The sequence below is a fragment of the Esox lucius genome, chromosome 14, assembly GCF_011004845.1.
Source record: "Esox lucius isolate fEsoLuc1 chromosome 14, fEsoLuc1.pri, whole genome shotgun sequence".
Classification (NCBI taxonomy): Eukaryota; Metazoa; Chordata; class Actinopteri; order Esociformes; family Esocidae; genus Esox; species Esox lucius.
In genome coordinates this window covers 19,272,825-19,294,047 of record NC_047582.1, presented here as the reverse complement: position 1 = coordinate 19,294,047, position 21,223 = coordinate 19,272,825, and the positions used below count along the sequence as shown (strand labels likewise).

Genomic DNA, 21,223 nt, shown 5'->3' with positions numbered 1-21,223 from the left:
TATGTTTGCTGTGTTTTTGAGGTGTGCGTGTTGAACATAAGACATCTGTGGAAGGTAACCTCTTTCATTATTTAAGAGTGATTGACAGACAGACTTCAGTTTATGATGCAATCTCACTCAGTCAATCAGCTATTTGTGGTTAATAGTCCTTCCATTCTGTCTGTATTGTGTCAATAGCACATTGAATATGTAAGATGTGCAAATGCATTTGAGGTTTGCCTAATGGGTCTTGAAAGGGAAACTGAGGCCTTCATTAAATCTTTAAGGCTGTTCACCTTGCTCCATGTGTGGTCGTGGTGTCTGGTTTCCGGACTAGTGAGAGTGAAATGCTCTGCTCCTTCTGCCGCTCTGTGGACTGTAGAGACAGGCTCCACTCTCTTTAATGTCTACCTGACACAGTGAAAGGATTCCTTGCTATTTCTAGGCTTTCTGTAATTTTATTTCCAGAAAACCACCACTAGATCATTCTGGTACCTTTTTTTTAAGTTGTGAAAACTTTTACACTTCCTGATATCATTCAGCATTGACGAATCCTGGTCATGTTTTTTGTTTCCAGAATCACATTTGTCAAGGTTGTAACACTTATGAATGCAGGTCATATGCTGTAGTTGTCGTAGTAACCGTGTGGGGGGGGGGGTGTTACTTGAGTAGTAGTAGTCACTGGAGAGGGGTCCAGGTATAGCTGTGGCTATGTGTACCTGAGGAGGTATCAGTATGTTCAGTCCACAGTTAGACAGCACAGTCAGTCAGAATAAAGCCCTGGTACCTTAATAAAATACCTCACGCCAACCAGCATGCCTAGGAAGAGTGATGTGGTGGCAAAGATGGAAGACGGTGAGTTTTGATCCAGAATGTTAGCGCTATGTTTTAATACTCTGGCACGTGGGTGATTTGAAGTCTTATATGACTGGAAATGCTAAATTCTGATTGGGCTGTTTGGTCAGCTTATGTGGTTGAATTTGTTTGTTTATGTTGTCATTCAGTTGGAATCGAGATTGACGGAGACTTGAGTGACAGTGATGGCAAGTGGAAATCTATTATCTACCTCTCACCCATATAACACAAAGCTTATATCTGTGTGTATTTCTGGTAGACCAACACTGAAGGTCTTCTGCTCAAATTGTATAGTTTTTTTAATTTATTTTTTACACACTAAACGTGTATATTTTTGTATGAGTGTTTGAGCTGTTGTGTGTATGTGTGTATGTGTCTGTGTGTGTGTATAGAAGACACTAATAAAAGGAGAGGGAACAGAAGACCGGCAGCTGGCAGAGGAGGAGCCCGTGGCAGGAGCAAAAAGCCAGACAGTGAGGATGAAGATGACGAGGAAGAGGCTCCGAGAAACCGAAGAGGAGCCAATAAGAAGAAGGCCGCCAACTCACATGATAGCGATGAAAAAAGTGAGGACGATGCCCCCAAGAGGCGACGAGGAGGAGCAGCTAAAAAAAAAAAAGGAGGCAAGGCCCAGGACAGTGAGGATGACACGGAGGAGGAGAAGGGAAACAAGAAAAACAAGAAGGGAGCCCCAGGAAAGAAGGGGAAAGAAGAGGACGGGAAAGACAAAAAGGGAGAAAACAAGGGGAAGGGCAAAGGAAATGGAAAAGAAGACGAAAAGGACAAGAAAAAGAAAAAGAAGAACGAGAGTAGGTATGTTGGATGGAAATGAAGGTTCTACCAACAGAGAGGAATGAGTCATGACATTAGAGAAGATTAGGAACGTAGCACTACGCATCACAGGAGTCATGGCACAAATGGGTTACACAGTGTTTGTCACCTTGGCATCAAGGGAAATGGAATGACGCCCCTTTTAATGCCATTCCACCGTCCCCCTCCCTCTCCACTGACCTCTCCCACTGTTCTCTCTCCCTGTCTGTCTGCGTCTTTCTCTGTCTCCCCCTCTGCCTGTTTTACCTGTCTCCCAGCTCAGACACAGACTCTAATGCAGACTCAGAGGAAGAATCCATGTCAGAGGGAGAGATGGAACGACTGAAGGAGGAGGTGGAGGAAAAGAAGAAGATCATAGCTACAATGAGGAACAAACCATGGCGAATGAAGAGGCGGCTGGTACATCTAAAGTAATGAAAGAGTTTACCTTTTGGAGTAAAGTGATTGCACTAGTATAAGCTGCAGACAGATAATAATTCACTTCATTCCATTAGATGGGTTTTCTGAACCCTATTTTAAGGTGCGTTTTATACCTTCAGTTAGTGTGATTTCTTATTAGATTATTTTATTATTTGTTTGAGCTTCACTGTAGCTGTCTTCTGATCTGATTCCAGAGAATGTCAAGCGTTTGTGGATAAATTTGAGGGGGCCCTGGGCAAAGGAAAAGGCAAAAAGTTTTATGCCTATAAAGTCATGATGACGAAGGTACTGTATGGTTTGGTGAGCACAAAGTATTCTTTCTTAAGACATTTGAGAATGAAGTGTGATATTGTCTTTGTGTTTTTGCCAGAAATGGATCAAATTCCAAAGAGATTTTGAGAATTTCAAAACAACTTGCATACCATGGGAACGAAAAATAAAAGAGGTTGAAAGTGAGTTAGCTGGCACGCCACACTTTAGACACACCGATTATGCAAAAAATATTTGTCACAACACAAGATACGGTAATTCCTAACTGATTGAAAAATGCTGTTTTGAAGACAACTGAGCTCTACCATCTAAGGTGACAACTCAGCCCCCTCCATCTCCCCCCTCAGGTCACTTTGGGTCTTCTGTCGCTTCATATTTCATCTTCCTGCGCTGGATGTATGGCATGAACATGGTCCTCTTTGGCCTAACCTTTGGACTTGTTGTGATCCCAGAGGTAAAACTATCACAGCCAGTTTCAATGATTATACAGTTTGAAGTAGTCAGCCCATAATGTTTTAAATGTGTTATGGCTCCAGGTTCTGATGGGGCTTCCCTATGGATCCATTCCCAGGAAGACAGTGCCCAGAGCAGAGCAGGCCACTGCTCAAGACTACTCCGTCCTCATGGACTTCAACGTGGGTTAAACCACACTGTATATGCAGGCTGATATGATATTTCATAGTGTGCTATTTAAATGATCAGCATAGGTCTGGAGGGACCCACTGAGATCAGAGGACACACCTTGATCAGTACACCTGGGAAGGGACATTTCATCACTTACTATCACTTCTTTCTCTCTCAGGGTTATTGCAAATATTCAGTCCTTTTTTATGGTTACTACAACAATCAGAGGACCATTGGGCTGTTGAAATTCCGCCTCCCATTGTCGTACCTCATGGTAGGAGTGGGGACTTTTGGCTACAGCCTGATGGTGGTGATACGAACGTGAGTTTCAGCCCAGTCCCCCACATGTGAAACATGATCAAAACTGCATCACAGCTAAACAGAAAAGATTTAGGTTGTTTTTTTATTGCTATATGTCTGAAAACAAATGGTTGGCTTTTCCACTGTCATTCCTGTGTCTTTTAATAGAATGGCTAAGAATGCTGATGTTGGGGGAGGGGATGGAGATGAAGGGGAGTTTACCTTTTCCTGGAAGATGTTTACCAGCTGGGATTACCTCATTGGCAACGCCGAAACTGCCGACAACAAGTACGCTTCCATCACCACCAGCTTCAAGGTAACCATGAAGACCTGTGAACTGTTCTCATTCTCAAGCCCAGTGACCCAACCAGTCATCACAATGTCTGTTCTTCTGTGTTCTTCTGGACATTCTTTATCGTATTCATTCCAGTTCAAGTCAGTCGTTATTGACGGTAAGTCGCTCCAAAAAAGAGCCTCTTCTAAATGATTAAATTATCGAATGTTAACATCCAAAGGTGGGTATCACTTTCTAGTTCCCTTCAAAACTGGAACTTTAGTTTGTCATAGACAGTGCAGAGTTAATTCAATACTGACATGGAACTTCCCTCTTAATCTACATCAGGACTTGTAAGTTGTCCGTAATATTTCTGTTTGAAGGAGTCCATTGTGGATGAGCAGGAGAACCAGAAAGATGAGAACATCCACTTGAGGAGGTTCCTGCGTGTGCTGGCCAATTTAATGATAATCTGTTGCCTGGGAGGCAGTGGCTACCTCATCTTCTTTGTGGTGAAAAGGTCTCAGGAGTTTGCCAACAGGGATGACCTGAGCTGGTATGAGAAAAATGAGGTAAGGCTAAAGAAAGATTTGATGTCAAGTGAATCCAAATCAATGGAACGTGTTTCTATGATTTCATAAAATTTATATTTCCACAGTTTCAAGGTCACAGATTAAGCCTAGTCCTTGACTAAAAATCAAGTTCAGCTTCTAAACACTATTTTGTAACAGAGATTTGTAATTTTTTATTCCAGGACTGGCACACCTGTGTCCAAGCGACCGACCCATTATGTTACAGAAGTGAAGTGTTTATCCTCAACACACACGCTTTCCTGTTTTATCACTGAAAGATGTTCGATCATATGTTGTGGTGTAAAGTTTTGGTTTAATGGGGAGATTTCTCCTGTTCTCCCTCTGTGTAGCTGGAGCTCATCATGTCTTTGTTGGGCCTGGTGTGTCCTCCCCTGTTTGAAACCATCGCCGAGCTGGAGGAGTACCACCCCCGCATCGCCCTCAAATGGCAGCTGGGACGCATCTTTGCCCTCTTCCTGGGAAACCTCTACACCTTCCTGTTTGCCTTATTTGACGAGGTCAACAACAAGGTACACTATAAATGCTATTCCTTTGGACCCAGTTTCTCACAGATAAAACGTAATCTTGATCTGTAGAAACAGGAAATGTGGATTATAATGAATGTATTTTTGCAAGTGTTTATCGTTTGTGAGGGTTGATATCTTTCTATTATGGCAATTGATGTCTTTCTTAACTGAACAGTATCTTTGGAGCGTTTAAACACTTTGCCCAAGTGTGTTTATTGTAGTGTTGTTTCACATAATTTGAGGTTTGTGGTGGGAATGAGAATACTGTACCCATTTAATAATCATGTGGGTATAATGCCCCATCAATTAAAATAGGGGACAGATTTGAGTAGCTGCCTGTCTTAAACCTGAATGTAGAGGATTTTGCTGTATACCATTGGTCTGTTTTGCCCTGAATTGGAATCCGTTATTAAGGCCTCTAGAAATGCAAATGATATAAAACACTGATAATTCAGTAATATATTGTAATATGTAAACATTTTGCTGCAGCCAACCTTCCTTCAGCATTCCTTTGCAATTACAGGAAAAGACTGAAATACAAACTCATTTGAATCTGGCTTACTGCTCTACCAGCAAAAACAAACATGTAAGATATATACATTGAGGGAAAAAATTATTTGATCCCCTGCTGATTTTGTACATTTGCCCACTGACAAAGAAATTATCACGCTATAATTTTAATGGTAGGTTTATTTGAACAGTGAGAGACAGAATAACAACAAAAAAAGTCCAGAAAAACGCAAGTCAAAAATTTTATAAATTAACTTGCATTTTAATGAGTGAAATAAGTATTCAACCCCTCTGCAAAACATGACTAAGTACTTGGTGGCAAAACCCTTGTTGGCAATCACAGAGGTCAGATGTTTCTTGTAGTTGGCCACCAGGTTTGCACACATCTCAGGAGGGATTTTGTCCCACTCCTCTTTGCAGACCTTCTCCAAGTCATTAAGGTTTCGAGACTGATGTTTGGCAACTCGAACCTTCAGCTCCCTCCACAGATTTTCTATGGGTTTAAGGTCTGGAGACTGACTAGGCCACTCCAGGACCTTGATGTGCTTCTTCTTGAGCCACTCCTTTGTTGCCTTGGCCGTGTGTTTTGGGTCATTGTCATGCTGGAATACCCATCTATGACCCATTTTCAATGCCCTGGCTGAGGTTCTCCCCAAGATTTGGCCCCGTCCATCGTCCCTTTGATGCGGTGATGTTGTCCTGTCCCCTAAGCAGAAAAACCCCCCCAAAGCATAATGTTTCCATCTCCATGTTTGACGGTGAGGATGGTGTTCTTGAGGTCATAGGCAGCATTCCTCATCCTCCAAACACGGCAAGTTGAGTTGATGCCAAAGAGCTCGATTTTGGTCTCATCTGACCACAACACTTTCACCCAGTTCTCCTCTGAATCATTCAGATGTTCACTGGCAAACTTCAGACAGGCCTGTACATGTGCTTTTTTGAGCAGGGGGACCTTGCGGGCGCTGCAGGATTTCAGTCCTTCACGGCATAGTGTGTTACCAATTGTTTTCTTGTTGACTATGTTCCCAGCTGCCTTAGGATCATTGACAAGATCCTCCCCTGTAGTTCTGGGCTGATTCTTCACTGTTCTCATGATCATTGCAACTCCACGAGGTGAGATCTTGCATGGAGCCCCAGACCGAGGGAGATTGACAGTTCTTTTGTGTTTCTTCCATTTGCGAATAAACTGTTGTCACCTTCTCAGCAAGCTGCTTGGCGATGGTCTTGTACCACATTCCAGCCTTGTGTAGTTCTACAATCTTGTCCCTGACATCCTTGGAAAGCTCTTTGGTCTTGGCCATAGTGGAGAGTTTGGAATCTAATTGATTGTCTTTTATACAGTTAACAAACTGAGATAAGGAGCACTCCCTTTAAGAGTGTGCTCCTAATCTCAGCTCGTACCTGTATAAAAGACACCTGGGAGCCAGACATATTTCTGACTGAGAGGGGATCAAATACTTATTTCACTCATTAAAATGCAAAGATTTTGAAATCTGTTTTTCTGGATTTCTTTGTTGTTATTCTGTCTCTCACTGTTCAAATAAACCTACCATAAAAAATGTTGACAGATAATTTCTTTGTCAGTGGGCAAATGTACAAAATCAGCAGGGGACCAACAAATGTTTCCCCTCACTGTAAAATGTGTGAAAATATATGCCTTTACAGAATAATGTATTGCGTAGTAACGGGTGACTTGTGATTCGCTGGATCAGCTGGAGGAGGAGAAGTCCATTAGGAACGCCTCTATCTGGGCCCTGAAGGAATACTATGCCAACTTCACTCTCCACAACAACGACTCCGAAGCCACCGCACCCCCCATCGACCCAGCTGATGTCATTAGAGGGCCATGCTGGGAAACCGCCGTCGGCATAGTAATAGAACCTTGCTGATATCATCTCTGGTATATTTGTGGTTTGTGTACTGTACCTTTGTAAAGCCCTCTGTCTGTATGTATGTGTGTGTGTGTTGTTTTTGTCATGTGACAGGAGTTTGTGAAACTGACCGTATCAGACATCCAGGTGACCTACCTGACCATCCTGATTGGTGACTTTGCGCGGGCTGTCATTGTCAGGTTCCTCAACTACTGCTGGTGCTGGGACCTTGAAGCCACATATGTACGTGCTCTACTGTCTATTGTTACAAAGGGCTACAGAATGTGCCATTGTTACACATGTTATTGGACTATCAGTGGGGATATTTATTCCACATGTCAACATGTTGGAACCACTGCCTGTGATCTCGATTGTATCTCCCTCTATAGCCATCGTATGGAGAGTTTGACATCAGCGGCAACGTTCTTGGTCTGGTTTTCAACCAAGGAATGATCTGGTTAGAGCAAGTTCTATTCTGTTTGCAGATCTATAGAACTCGTACAGTATATTCCATGTCCCCTTCACTGACTCTTTTGCGTTTGTGTTTCAGGATGGGGGCATTCTATGCTCCAGGTCTGGTAGGAATAAATGTCCTGCGTCTCCTCTCCTCCATGTACTACCAGTGCTGGGCCGTGATGGCCACTAATGTGCCCCATGAGAGGGTCTTCAAAGCCTCCAAGTCCAACAACTTCTACATGGGCCTCCTCCTCCTCATCCTTTTCCTCAGTCTGCTGCCTGTGGTATACACCATCATGACACTTCCACCTTCTTTTGATTGTGGGCCATTCAGGTAACACTCCCAAACAGACGTGTTCACAGTTTACACATTAACACATTCCCTTAATCCTTGCCAACGCAATCGCACCACAACAAAGGAACAAAATAGACAAAGCACAATATGAAATATGTAAAGACATATACAGTATCTCACAAAAGCCCCTCACATTTTAACAAATATTTGATTATATCTTTTCATGTGACAACACTGAGGAAATGACACTTTGCAACAATATAAAGTAGTGAGGGTACAGCTTGTATAACAGTGTAAATTTGCTGTCCCCTCAAAATAATTCAACATACAGCCATTAATGTTTAAACCGCTGGCAACAAGTGAGTACCCACCCCTAAGTGAAAATGTCCAAATTGGGCCCAATTAGCCATTTTCCCTCCCTTGTGTCATGTGACTCGTTAGTGTTACAAGGTCTCAGGTGTGAATGGGGAACAGGTGTGTTAAATTTGGTGTTATCGCTCTCACACTCCCTCATACTTGTCACTGGATGTTCAACATGGCACCTTATGGCAAAGAACTCTCTGAGGATCTGAAAAAATGAATTGTTGGTCTACATAAATATGGCCTAAACTATAAGAAAATTGCCAAGACCCTGACACTTAGCTGCAGCACAGTGGCCAAGACCATACAGCGGTTTAATGGGACCGGTTTCACTCAGAACAAGCTTTGCCATGGTCGACAAAAGAAGTTGAATGCACGTGCTCAGCGTCATATCCAGAGGTTGTCTTTGGGAAATAGACGTATGAGTGCTGCTAGCATTGCTGCAGAGGTTGAAGGTGTGGGTGGTCAGCCTGTCAGTGCTCAGACCATGGGCCGCACATTGCATCAAATTGGTCAGCATGGCTTTCGTCCCAGAAGGAAACCTCTTCTAAAGATGATGCACAAGAAAGCCCGCAAACAGTTTGCTGAAGACAAGCAGACTAAGGACATGGATTACTGGAACCATGTTCTGTGGTCTGATGAGACCAAGATAAAGTTATTTGGTTCAGATGGTGTCAAGCGTGTGTGGCGGCAACCAGGTGAGGAGTACAAAGACAAGTGTATCTTGCCTACAGTCAAGCATGATGGTGGGAGTGTCATGGTCTGGGGCTGCATGAGTGCTGCCGGCACTGGGGAGCTACAGTTCATTGTGGGAACCATGAAGGCCAACATGTACTGTGAAATACTGAAGCAGAGCATGATCCCCTCCCTTCAGAGACTGGGCCGCAGGGCAGTATTCCAACATGATAACGACCCAAAACACAACTCCAAGACGACCCCTGCCTTGCTAAAGAAGCTGAGGGTAAAGGTGATGGACTGGCCAAGCATGTCTCCAGACCTAAACCCTATTCAGAATCTGTGGGGCATCCTCAAACGGAAGGTGGAGGAGCACAAGGTCTCTAACATCCACCAGCCCTGTGATGTTGTCATGGAGGAGTGGAAGAGGACTCCAGTGGCAACCTGTGAAGCTCTGGTGAACTCCATGCCCAAGAGGGTTAAGGCAGTGCTGGAAAATAATAGTGACCACACAAAATATTGACTCTTTGGGCCCAATTTGGACATTTTCACTTAGGGTTGTACTCACTTTTGTTGCCAGCGGTTTAGACATTAATGGCTGTGTGTTGAGTTATTTTGAGGGGACTCCTACAAGCTGTACACTCACTACTTTACATTGTAGCAAAGTGTACTTTCTTCAGTGTTATAATTATAATAAGATATAATCAAATATTTACAAAAATGTGAGTGGTGTACTCACTTTTGTGTAAGTAACTCCCAAACAAATAAAGACTTACACATATGTCATCCTAACAGTGGGAAGGCCAAAATGTTTGATGTCATCATGGAGACTATAGATCTGGATCTGCCTGCCTTTTTGGGTACACTGTTCAGTTATGCAGCCAACCCTGGCCTCATCATACCAGCTGTGCTACTGATGGTGTGAGTAAAGCATATAACTACAAATACAGACAAACACACATTCTCTCACACACACACACACACACACACACACACACACACTCAGAAAGAGTACATACCCCATATGTACAATGTGGATTTTAAATCAAAGAGTTATGTGTTTAAATGATAGCTTCACAGTTTTTATATGCAGTTATTTGTGTACATATTAGTTTCATCATTTAGAAAAGAAATTAGGCTTGCAGTTATATTCGTCATTGGGAGACCAGGATTCAATTCTGAATGCAGATTATACCTGGGATCCCGCAGAGAGCTGTGCAATATACCAGAACCACCCTGGTTTGGTTAGCAATTGAATATGGTTGACTGAAATATATATTTTAAACAGAAACAAAATGCTACATTACAGGCCTGTTACAGCATCAACAGAGAAGATATATATGTATATTGCCTCATAATGATTTCCTTGACTTGTGTGACTGGCTCACCTTGTTTCTCTCTCTGACCTCCTCCCTGCTCCATGGGAAGGCGGACACAGAGCCTGCAATGAGCACTGTGCTATCTGGAGTGCTGAAGCTACTATAATTGCAGTTCATGTACATATAGGCAAGGGTAGGGTAACTGGGCAACAGAGGAGATAATGAACAGTATCAGCATATGAGTGCTGTGCCTGTGTGCTTTTGTGTGGATGAAGTCAGTGCAAAATGGCACCATGCATATAGTCCAGTTACTCCAGTAACTTAGTAAAGGTTTTGCAGCCATTAAACAGTCATATAGCCTCTGAGGTGCCTAACTTTTCTAGATATTTTAGACTAGATTATTTTACACATGAGTTCATGCATGCATGAAGAAAAAACTTCAAAACCCCTTAATGATGAGAAAAATGTTGAGGTCCGTGACGTCGCCCGGTATGGCGCAGCCGGGGCCCCACCCTGGAGCCAGGCCCGGGGTTGGGGCTCGTACGCGAGGGCCTGGTGGCCGGGCCTTTCCCCATGGGGCCCGGCCGGGCTCAGCCCGAAGGAGTGACGTGGGGCCGCCTTCCCGTGGGCTCACCACCCACAGGAGGGACCATAAGGGGCCGGTGCGGAGAGGATCGGGCGGCAGTCGAAGGCGGGGGCCTAGACAACCCGATCCGTGGACAGGGAAACTAGCTCTAGGCATGTGGAACGTCACCTCGCTGGCGGGGAAGGAGCCTGAGATTGTGCGTGAGGTTGAGAGGTTCCGACTAGAGGTAGTCGGGATCACCTCTACGCACGGCTTGGGCTCTGGAATCACACTCCTTGAGAGAGGTTGGACTCTTCACCACTCTGGAGTTGCCCATGGTGAGAGGCGGCGGGCTGGTGTGGGTTTGCTTATAGCTCCCCAGCTCTGCCGCCATGTGTTGGAGTTTACCCCGGTGAACGAGAGGGTCGTTTCCCTGCGCCTACAGGTCGGGGATAGGTCTCTCACTGTTTGTGCCTACGGGCCGAATGGCAGTGCAGAGTACCCGACCTTCTTGGAGTCTCTGGGAGTGGTGCTGGAAAGTGCTCCGACTGGGGACTCTATCGTTCTACTGGGGGACTTCAACGCCCACGTGGGCAACAACAGTGACACCTGGAGGGTGCTCTTGTGAAGTCTTCTCTTTATGGTGGACTTGGATAATGATATGACTACCCCCTGGAGAGTGTTCTTCACTTGACTGGATGTTGTTGAAGGGGTTTTTCTTTACCATGGAAAGGATCCTATCCACCATTGTTGTCTTCCGTGGACGTCCAGGCCTTTTTGTGTTGCACTGTTCACAAGTGCATTCTTTTTTTCTCAGAATGTACCAAACTGCTGATCAGGCCACTCCTAACATTCCCGCTATCTCTCTGATTTCTTTTTGTTGTAGCCTAAGGATGGCCTGTTTCACTTGCACTGAGAGCTCATTTTACCGCATGTTGTGGGTTCACAGCAACAGCTTCCAAATGCAAATGCCACACCTGGAATCAACTCCAGACCTTTTACATGCTTGATGGAAACTAGAGCTGCTAATATGTTGTTTTCCACAGACTGGCTATCTACTATCTGAACTCTGTGTCTGAGGCGTACCAACATGCCAATGCAGAGTTGAAGAAGAAGATGCAGATGGTCAGTGACAATGTTTTCCAAATAATACAGACATAAAACGATGTAAAAATGTATTGCACTCTCCCTCTCTCCTAATCTCACATTCTTTCTCCTTTTAGGCAAGAGATGAGGAGAAGAACCGGAGGAATAACACTGAAAGCACAGACCAGGTGATGAAGGACCTGGAGGATCTCCTACCTAATCGTTCTCTCCTTCCACCAGCTCCCCCACCAGAGACTAATGCAGGTAACATTATACCTTTAATTCAACAATGTATTAAAGTGAAGGTGCCACACAGGTAACATTATTTTACCTAATGTAAAATAAGGCTGAAAACGGATATCATGAGCTAAAAGGTTGTACTTGCGTACACTTTGAGACAGCACACACTCACTATGTCTTTCCTGATCAGACAAAGCTGACCGAGGTGGAAAGTCTGCAAAGGTGAAGCCAGGAACTGCAGGCAAGGATGTGAAACTGCAAAAAGATGTGTCATTGTCATCACCCAATCCTAACAATCGAGAGGTTGTTACCCGCCCACCTGCTCCCCGAGGGCCTGGACCTCTTCCTGGGAATGGTCCACTGGGGACAGGGGCAGGGCGGGGACGGGGGAGGGGACAGCCACCTCCAAGGCGTTAGCTCCCAGAAGAAAAGGTCTAGTTTTTTTATGAACCTATGAAATGTTTGACTAAATAATAGATATTTACTATTACTACACTGCATTTGTGTCTTTGTAGAGTTTGTGTTTTCAAGTTTGACTTTGTGTTTGGAACCATTTGAAACAACACCTTTCAAGCTTTTATTTTCATATTGTACATACTTCAATTAATATGATTTGTCATTATGTTTTGTTAACATTATACATTTTTATGGTACTGTGTGATGTGAACTTCACACCATTTTGTTGGAGAATTGTATATTTGCATTTCTGCTTCTTATTGTACTGTGTAAAAGAGGCACTGGTCTGATGAATCTGTGGTCTTTTAACCAGGTTTGCTTGAGGAAGATAAAGTGGTTCTGGTATGTCAGGATAGTTAACAGGTAGAAGACACTGCAAGGTGACTTTTTAAGTGGTGATAAGCATAATCAAGACCACTGTCTCAGGGAAATCTCTTCAGGTGTGTAGGTAAAGGTTTCTTACTTTCAGAACATTAATAATATTCAAGCAATATTCTAATTATACTTTTTTCATTACATGTTACATTACACTGTGTATTATTGTGTAATTATTCCTGTAATTACAGTGTGTTATGAAACATTTGTTACTAAACATTGTTACTTCCAAGTGGAGAAGGCATCTGCAGTGTGTCCTGAACTAATAAATATGCCCTGAAAATACCCACCATGAATATTTAACAAAAAAGTTCCCCAGAAATGGAAAACCAAAATAAATCAATGTCAAACAGGGAGTAAAATAGCAAATAGAGCAAAAGTCTACTGACAAAAAACAAGTTTTAGGCTTTGTAAATCAGTAAACACAAAATGGAAGAGAGCAACTATCACATCTCTCCTAACTAAAGCGCTGTGCTTGCAACTTTTAAATATTAGGTGGGGCTGCACAGATAACAGACATCCTGGCTAATGAGGTAACAAGTACGGGGAAATATATGTTGATACAAGTGAATCTAACTAGCAACTTTCTAAGTGAGTGTACTAGTAACTAACGAGGTTTAGAAAATGCTTTTTAGAGATAAGTTACCAAAGCCAAATTTGATAAAAACCCATGTAACACCACCCCAATTTCCCAAAATCATGAATTTAAATGTGATGCAACCCAAATGTGTGGCTTACTAAAAAAATCAACAAGGCCACTGAGTTTTTGACACTGATCAGCACAAAAAAGTCCATCATGTCAACGTGCCAATTGTTTTAAATGAATTACATATATAAAACAATTGATTGATGTGTGAGAAGAGCTTTCTTCCAGCTGGACAATGACCCCAAACATACAGCCAAAGCCATACTGGAATGGATTAAAAACAACACGGTCAATATCCTGGAACTGCCCAGTCAAAGTACAGATCTCAATTCAATTGAGAATATGTGAGAAGAGTTAAAAATTGCTGTTCACCCAAGTCCCCATTGGCTTGACAGAGCTTGAACATTTCTGGAAAGAAATAATTAGCAAACATTTACTGTAATTGCTGCCAATGGTTCCTTTACCAAATATTGACTAAAGCGGATGAATACACCTGCATTTATTTTCTATTTCTGGCATGTATTTGTTATAAATTGAGAAAAATGTGTAGATTTTAAAAAATGTGTGCCAATCTACTGAAAAAGAAAAACCCTTCAGACCCTTTGTCATGACACTCCAAATTGTGCTCAGGGGCAAGTGTACAGTTCAGACTTCCTTAACTGAATTGATGAGAACCTAAAAATCAATGTTCCTTCATGACTGATTTTACATGGTTCTTGGTTATTCTTCATTTCACCTGCATTTATCTTGTTTGATTGTACCTCTAACCTTTCAAACATTTAGCATGTAGTCTTTCCAGTGAATTGGTGTTCTGGTGCTTATCAGATCAGAATCCTATGTTGACTGTAGTGGCGCAGTGATATTAATGGAATGTAGACCGGGTAATGGCGTGTAATGTGGAATCTGATGTTTTTGCTTGTATTTCCATTTATTATAATATTTTGTATAAATGTATATTTTTTGTGTGTCTAAAACGTAATAAACGCATATAAAAAGCAAACGCAGGGCTCAGTGAAATGTTATCTTTTAAATAAAAAGAAAATGGTCCATCTGACCTAACGTGCATATAGGTGTTGTTATATTTTTTTCGCGGATTAACATCACGCCAAGGTTGAATATTTTGCTACTGTAGACTTAGGTGACCAATCGTCCCGGTTTGCCCGAGATTGTTTCGGTTTCAAGCTGCGTGTCCCGGGTCCCGACAGATGTAAAACACTTAAATGTCCCAGTTTTCGACATTCACTACCAAATTGTCCTGGTTTTCACCATAATTAGAATAGTAATAGTATGTTTCCACATACGAGTCGGAGACAAACAAACAACTGCGTCGAACTGCTTAGCAAAGCAACGACTCTCATCAAAGATCAAGGCAGCACGAAGACCAACATGCGTGCTTAAGCGCATACAGGTGCGCGTGCATTAATGTGCGATACACTTGGTCCCGGGTTGGGTGTTTGACAATGTGGTCCAACGTTTCTTGTGAAATGTACTTCCACCACAAATAGCATCAATCAACTGTATGTATTTTGTCACTGGCCGTTTTAATAGCTTACAAGCCAGTATTATTATATTTCTACTTGGAAGAATCATAAGAATTTAGGCTATGCTAGTGAGACTGAAGAGGAGCATTACTCTGCCAAAGGTATTTCATTTCATGGCACAACAACGTTTTCTTTCATACGTTAATGACACTGATGCAGTAACTATGTAGGTGACCATAACGGACCTTTTCGTAAAGTGAAAAGACCAGAGAATCGTGGAAACCCCTCATATTACTGCACACGGGGTTGTGGCCTGTATTGCCCCAAAAAAGCATGCATACTTCGAAAATCCACCAGGATTATTAGACCATCCGGGAACATTTTGCATACTATATTCAGCTTACTATGGTTTGGGACATATTAATCTTCTCGCATACTAATCTTGCGTACTATATATCATGCAAGTATATGCGGTTTGAGATTCAGCCCCGGCGCCTTTAAGTCTGTGCCTCTCCTCAGCCGTTCTAACCTGGTTCCAACCCCGGGTGCGTTCATCCAGCTCAACAAAACGTTTCGGTTGCAAGCAAAACGTTTCTTCAGGAGAAGATTACGATTTTCTAGTGGACAAAATTCTGAAAGGTTCTTCTTCTCTATGTTGATTAAACGTTTCGCTACTAAACCTTTTGTTTGAAGGAATGAAAACTGACCCCGTAATGTTTACGGTATCCGGAAGTGTGGCATCAACCAGCTAGGATGAAAATGATTGGCATGATTTTCATTTGAAGTACTAGAAGTAATAGTTTGATATCATACTCTTAGTTGACCAAAACGTCATTAAACATTGTCTTTGTCTGTGTTGTAAATGGGAGATCCTGGTAACTGTGATGTCTTGTTGAATTATATAAGTTATACTGTAAGCGCTAGCCGGCTAGCTGGCTAACGCTATTTAGCTACAGTACTAAAACAGTATATACTGTTTGTTTACCGTGAGCATTTTCATTGACACAAGGCTAACGTTACGTATTGTAGCCACAACTAGTCTTGTCGCATGGATTATTACATTTGTTGAGTTTGAACCTATATAATGGATGACAAATACAGCAGCAATGTGCTTTCCAGTGGGAAACTGGGCAGGGTTGAAGTTCCGAATGCCAGGTAAGCGAAACACTTGCTAGCTTTCTACCCAGTTGTTGGAGTTACAATCAGTATTGGTCGTAGCAGATTACAGTAAACTGTGTAGTCAAGCTAACTATTGGTTGGAAGTTAGATTGGGACACCATGAACCAGATTAGTTGATTGGTTTAGAATCTTTGGCTGGGCAATAGTCCAGATGTGAGGCACATGTTTAACCATCGCTGTGTTTATTTGAAAATACTTCTAGCTGGACTGTAGGTGGGGAATATCCTTTTCTCGTGTTGCATGTGACTTCTTTCTCTCTTTTTATTTCAGGCTAACCAGGTACATAGTGTTACTACTGGTGTCCAAGTTGTTGAAGGCACTTGGAATTTTTGAATCATATGACCTTCTTAAAGTTGTCCATATTGTTCAGTTCATCTTTATTCTAAAATTGGGGTAAGTAGTCCCAGTACCCTTTCTCTTAATCAAATATAGGCATATATATAAGTATGTTCTGTAACACATAGGAATACAATTGTATATTTTATTTTTCTTTGTAGGTGTGCTGTGATTTTGGTGTTCTTTCAAAAACCATTTTCTTCTGGTAAAGCAATTTCAAAAAGACAGGTACATGTTTACTTTGCTTTTCAGGTCTTACTTTATGAAAGTCAGCTCAAATAATGTCATCAACAACATTTGCAAACCCAGATTATCCGAAGGACCCTCGCCAATAGTAATTGTGATCCTCACTCTTTATCAATCTTTATTTCAGTGGATCAAACTCCTTAAACATGCTGTCATCAGCTGTATAATTTCCCTTCTGGGATTCTTTGGTCTCACTCTCTGTGGACCTTTAAGGTACGATTATATTTAATCATTGTGTTATTTAAATACAGGAATACATTTTTGGATTTAATTAGTTATTCTACCTTAGATAAGCTCCTTGATAAGATCCCGTTCTTCCTTTCTTATCCAGGGCGTTATTGCTATTTGAGCACAGTGATGTGGTGGTCATCGCGCTCCTTAGTGTTCTATTCACAAGCTCAGGTGGGGGCCCCTCCAAGGTAAGTAGAAATGTGATTTTCAAATGTTCTTTCTAAATGCACTCTTCAATCCACATTTTAATGTCTTTCATCTAAACCAATGTGAATATTGTGAATGACAGCATGTTTATGTCTTGTAGACTAGAGGTGCTGCTCTCTTCATTGTTGCTGTCATCTGCCTTCTCCTCTTTGACAATGATGACCTCATGGCAAAGATGGCTGAACATCGTATCCTTTCTGAAATGTTCTGTTAGAATAGAGGTATGCAGGAGCTCTTTTCCCTCTCTGAAAGCAGTATCATAATGTTAAACCTTTATAGGGGGTTTTCCTTAATTGTCTGGTTTTCTAGCTGAAGGTCACCACGACAGTGCCCTGACTCATGCTCTCTACACTGCTATTGCATTCTTGGGTGTGGCAGATCACAAGGTAAGCCAGCCAGGCATATTTCGAGTGAAGTGTTTAATTTAATTATCCCTTTGCCTTAACTCCATGTTCTACCTTCTCTTTGAGAAACTTAAGGATGCTCTCTCCTTCAGGGTGGGGTTGTTTTATTGGTAGTGTCCCTCTGCCTGAAGATTGCCTTCCACACAGCTTCTAGGAAGTTGTCCATAGAGATTGGTGGAGCCAAGCGCCTCTACGCTCTGGATAACCTGGTGTCCTCAGTTGTCCTGCTGCCCTGGGTTATAGTGCTCTCAGCAACCACAGAGGTAAGAGATGGTCAATGGTAAACAATGTGTATGGGTATACATCTCGACTTCTATGAACGTTCAAAGCTCAACCAGTTGGTTGCGTCACAGGAGAAAGTGTAGAAAGCCTTAACAGTTGTTCTGAATCCTCAGAGCAAGGTGGAGTCATGGTCGGCTCTTATCCTACCGTTTGGGATGATCATCTTCTCGGTCATGATCCTAGAGTTCTATGTAGAGTCCATATGCCTCACCAAAATGGAGGCTCCAAGGTGTGCCCGGTACAGCTCCATCTTCCTCTTCCTCAGTGGGTTGCTGCTTGCCAACTTCTGGACCCATCCACTAACAGACCAGCTTCGGACCATGAGCAAGCCCCACCTGCAAGACAGCACAGAAACGGAACACGTGCTGTCTGGAGGTGTGCTGGTCAGCGCAGTCTTCTTCATCATGGGTGAGTGAGAGAACTAGTGGTTGTAGTGAGATTACTTTACAGTGGCTTGCGAGATTACATTATTTCCCCTCAAACTAAAGCCTTTATCTCACCTACATCGTTGTTACACAAAATGACATGCGTGTTTCAACTGAATACCTTTACATCAGCTTTTGCTAACATTTCCGCCAAGCCATCTACACCCACATTGGATTTCGGCACATTGGAATGCAGTGCTACTGCCTCTGAAATGCAGAATTTCAATGGTTCCAAACCTTAATGATATTGTAGATGTGATTGAGGCGTACTGACATTAAGCATGCAGTATAATTCCCTTCTTCTTTCACTGATTTCAGCTGACAGTATTTTGTCATCCCCTTCAAAGAAGGGTCAAAAGGGGACCCTGGTTGGTTATTCCCCAGAGGGAACCCCTCTCTATAACTTCATGGGGGACGCCCTGCAGCACACATCCCAGTCTCTGCCCCACTTCATCAAAGAATCCCTTAAACAGATCCTGGAGGAATATGATTCCAGACAGATATTCTATTTCCTGTGTCTCAATCTGGTAAGCAGAGCCTCAGGTTTGGCAATATACAGGATGAAAATTAGATGAATGGACTGTGATGATGATCTGAACATTTCTTATCTACAGAGGTACTTGTAGGGTCTGATGATGAAGTAGAATTGTTTCTGAAATTTTTTCGTTCTCTAATACAGGCTTTCACGTTTGTCGAGCTCTTCTATGGTGTCTGGACCAACAGCCTGGGCCTAATCTCTGATGGCTTTCACATGCTTTTTGACTGCTCTGCTCTGGTGCTGGGCCTTTTTGCAGCCCTCATGACACGCTGGAAAGCAACCAGGATATTTTCTTATGGGTACGCTCAGTCTAACGGAATTCTTTATTCTGATCTGGAGTTAATATTGTCAAGTAAGACATTTCAAATGCTGTTGATGAGTGAGCACTCGTCTATTTCATTTTGCAGATATGGCCGAGTTGAAATTCTTTCTGGATTCATCAATGGCTTGTTCCTCATGGTCATAGCTTTCTTTGTGTTTGTGGAGTCGGTCACACGGCTCGTAGACCCTCCCAACATTAACACTGACATGTTGACAGTAAGTACACCACATCAACAGCTTGTCATTGTTATGTTTAGTGTATTAGCTTGTGAACATTTCTTTCAATCATATTGGAGTCTCTCTACATAATATTATTATTATTATTGTTCATCATTTGTTTTCCAAAGCCTGTTCTCATTGTTTTCCCCAGCCTGTGTCAGTTGGTGGACTCCTCGTCAACCTGGTGGGTATCTGTGCTTTCAGCCATGCCCACTCTCACGGGGCCGCTAAAAGCAACTGTTCATCACATGACCATGGCCACTCCCACGGGCACGGGCACAGCGAGCACAACCACGGGCACTCTCATGGGGGACATGGTCACGGTGGACATGGGCAGAGCGGTCACGGGCATAGTCATGGAAGCAGCCATGGCCACTCTCATGGTGGAGGAATGAACGCCAACATGAGAGGTGAGAGGACTGTTCACCCGTTTTCAGAGAAATGCTCTTCAATCAGACCGTGGTCCACATTACAAAAAGGTTTTGTCTTTCTTTCTAGGGCTGAGAATAGGTGTTGTCCATTTACGTCCAAATGTTGGGCGAATTTTAAATGCCTCTTTTATTTTATTTTTTTCAGGTGTGTTTCTGCACGTGCTGGCTGACACACTGGGCAGTGTTGGTGTAATCATCTCCACAATCCTCATTCGTCAGTTTGGTTGGTTGATCGCTGATCCCATCTGTTCCCTATTCATCTCCACCCTCATCTTCCTCAGTGTTATACCCCTGCTGACCGACGCCGCTGAGGTCCTCCTTCTGAGGACGCCTCCGGAGCATGAGAAGGACCTCAACATAGCCCTGGAAAAGGTTGGATAGCAAAATCTCTAACACAGTGAAAACAATTGAATGGTGCTAGTAAATACATTTGATTTATGTATAATTATTTGATAGTGGTTGAAGTGTAACACAATGAGTAATGATGTTGGGTATTTTTTGTATTCTGTCAGATCGAAAAAGTAGAAGGTGTGCTGTCTTACCGTGACCCTCACTTTTGGAGACATTCAGCCAGTGTGGTCGCAGGAACCATTCACCTTCAGTTGATGTCGGGTGTGGTGGAGCAGAGGATCATACAACAGGCCAGTAGAAAATATTTATTTATTGGATTATGGTTCTGCACAGTTCTCGTGTTTTTTTTTTTATGAACATTGAATCTCAGGCCATTTTCCTCTTGTTCATTATAGGTGACTGCCATTCTGAAAGATGCTGGGGTGAACAACCTGTCTGTCCAGGTGGAGAAGGAGGCCTATTTCCAACACATGTCTGGCCTTAGTACTGGTTTCCATGAGGTTCTGGCAATGACACAACAAATGGAATCCATGAAATATCTGAAAGATGGAACATGTATCATGTAACTCTGTTTGGGACCAAATATAATTAATACATTTTATTCTGTCTTTTTTCATTGTATGTATGCGGTTCTTGTGAAATAAAAATGGAATATATACGTTTTAGCATTTAGTGCATGACTGCATTCATTTTAATGCTAGTAGGACCACAGACCTGGTGTTTTCAATATTATTTTTGAGTATAAATGCAATAGATATTTGGCTACAGGGGAGCTGGCTGTAATAGTGTTTCAGTGGTTAACCAAGCAATAACGCCTCAGGGGTTGTAGTTTATGGACAATATGCCATGGCTAGTTTAGGCAAGACTGTGTTTAGTATATGGCCAATAGATTTTATAAAGTAATGCCATACCCGTTGTATACGGACTCATATACCACGACTACCTGCCAATCAGCATTCAGAATTTGAACCACCTAGTTTATAATTATGGATATAATATCTCACAATCCTCAGAGGTGCCTTTTTGCCATTGTATACTGGTTACCAACAAAACTAGAAAAGTGAAA

At 42.5% G+C, this 21,223-nt stretch overlaps 2 protein-coding genes across 2 annotated transcripts; both read left to right on the top strand.

Moving 5' to 3' along the window:
• Nucleotides 1–697: 697 nt before the first annotated feature.
• On the top strand, nucleotides 698–14,486 carry tmc2a (transmembrane channel-like 2a). The gene is made up of 20 exons (XM_010877875.3): nucleotides 698–834; nucleotides 984–1,022; nucleotides 1,227–1,647; nucleotides 1,923–2,075; nucleotides 2,280–2,370; nucleotides 2,456–2,537; nucleotides 2,703–2,809; nucleotides 2,892–2,990; nucleotides 3,158–3,300; nucleotides 3,448–3,595; nucleotides 3,937–4,125; nucleotides 4,476–4,655; nucleotides 6,875–7,033; nucleotides 7,148–7,276; nucleotides 7,423–7,490; nucleotides 7,584–7,823; nucleotides 9,615–9,740; nucleotides 11,750–11,828; nucleotides 11,927–12,053; nucleotides 12,220–14,486. Exons 1-20 carry the CDS (start codon nucleotides 795–797, stop codon nucleotides 12,444–12,446), a joined length of 2,847 nt encoding a protein of 948 aa, XP_010876177.1. The 5' UTR covers nucleotides 698–794; the 3' UTR covers nucleotides 12,447–14,486.
• Nucleotides 14,487–15,531: 1,045 nt separating this feature from the next.
• slc30a5 (solute carrier family 30 member 5) lies at nucleotides 15,532–20,822 on the top strand. The gene is made up of 16 exons (XM_010877874.5): nucleotides 15,532–16,142; nucleotides 16,437–16,559; nucleotides 16,664–16,730; nucleotides 16,876–16,961; nucleotides 17,080–17,167; nucleotides 17,287–17,374; nucleotides 17,496–17,572; nucleotides 17,683–17,853; nucleotides 17,986–18,280; nucleotides 18,616–18,824; nucleotides 18,977–19,134; nucleotides 19,243–19,372; nucleotides 19,527–19,785; nucleotides 19,952–20,178; nucleotides 20,319–20,447; nucleotides 20,553–20,822. The coding sequence occupies exons 1-16, from the start codon at nucleotides 16,072–16,074 to the stop codon at nucleotides 20,721–20,723; spliced, it is 2,349 nt and encodes a 782-aa protein (XP_010876176.2). The 5' UTR covers nucleotides 15,532–16,071; the 3' UTR covers nucleotides 20,724–20,822.
• Nucleotides 20,823–21,223: the final 401 nt, after the last annotated feature.

Coding starts and splice junctions, on each gene's coding strand:
- tmc2a (XM_010877875.3), top strand. CDS start 795: ATGCCTAGGAAGAGTGATGTGGTGGCAAAGATGGAAGACG. Junction 835..983: donor GGTGGCAAAGATGGAAGACG/GTGAGTTTTGAT, acceptor GTTGTCATTCAG/TTGGAATCGAGATTGACGGA. Junction 2,371..2,455: donor ATAAAGTCATGATGACGAAG/GTACTGTATGGT, acceptor TGTTTTTGCCAG/AAATGGATCAAATTCCAAAG.
- slc30a5 (XM_010877874.5), top strand. CDS start 16,072: ATGGATGACAAATACAGCAGCAATGTGCTTTCCAGTGGGAAACTGGGC. Junction 17,573..17,682: donor TGGGTGTGGCAGATCACAAG/GTAAGCCAGCCA, acceptor TCTCTCCTTCAG/GGTGGGGTTGTTTTATTGGT. Junction 20,179..20,318: donor TCAACATAGCCCTGGAAAAG/GTTGGATAGCAA, acceptor GTATTCTGTCAG/ATCGAAAAAGTAGAAGGTGT.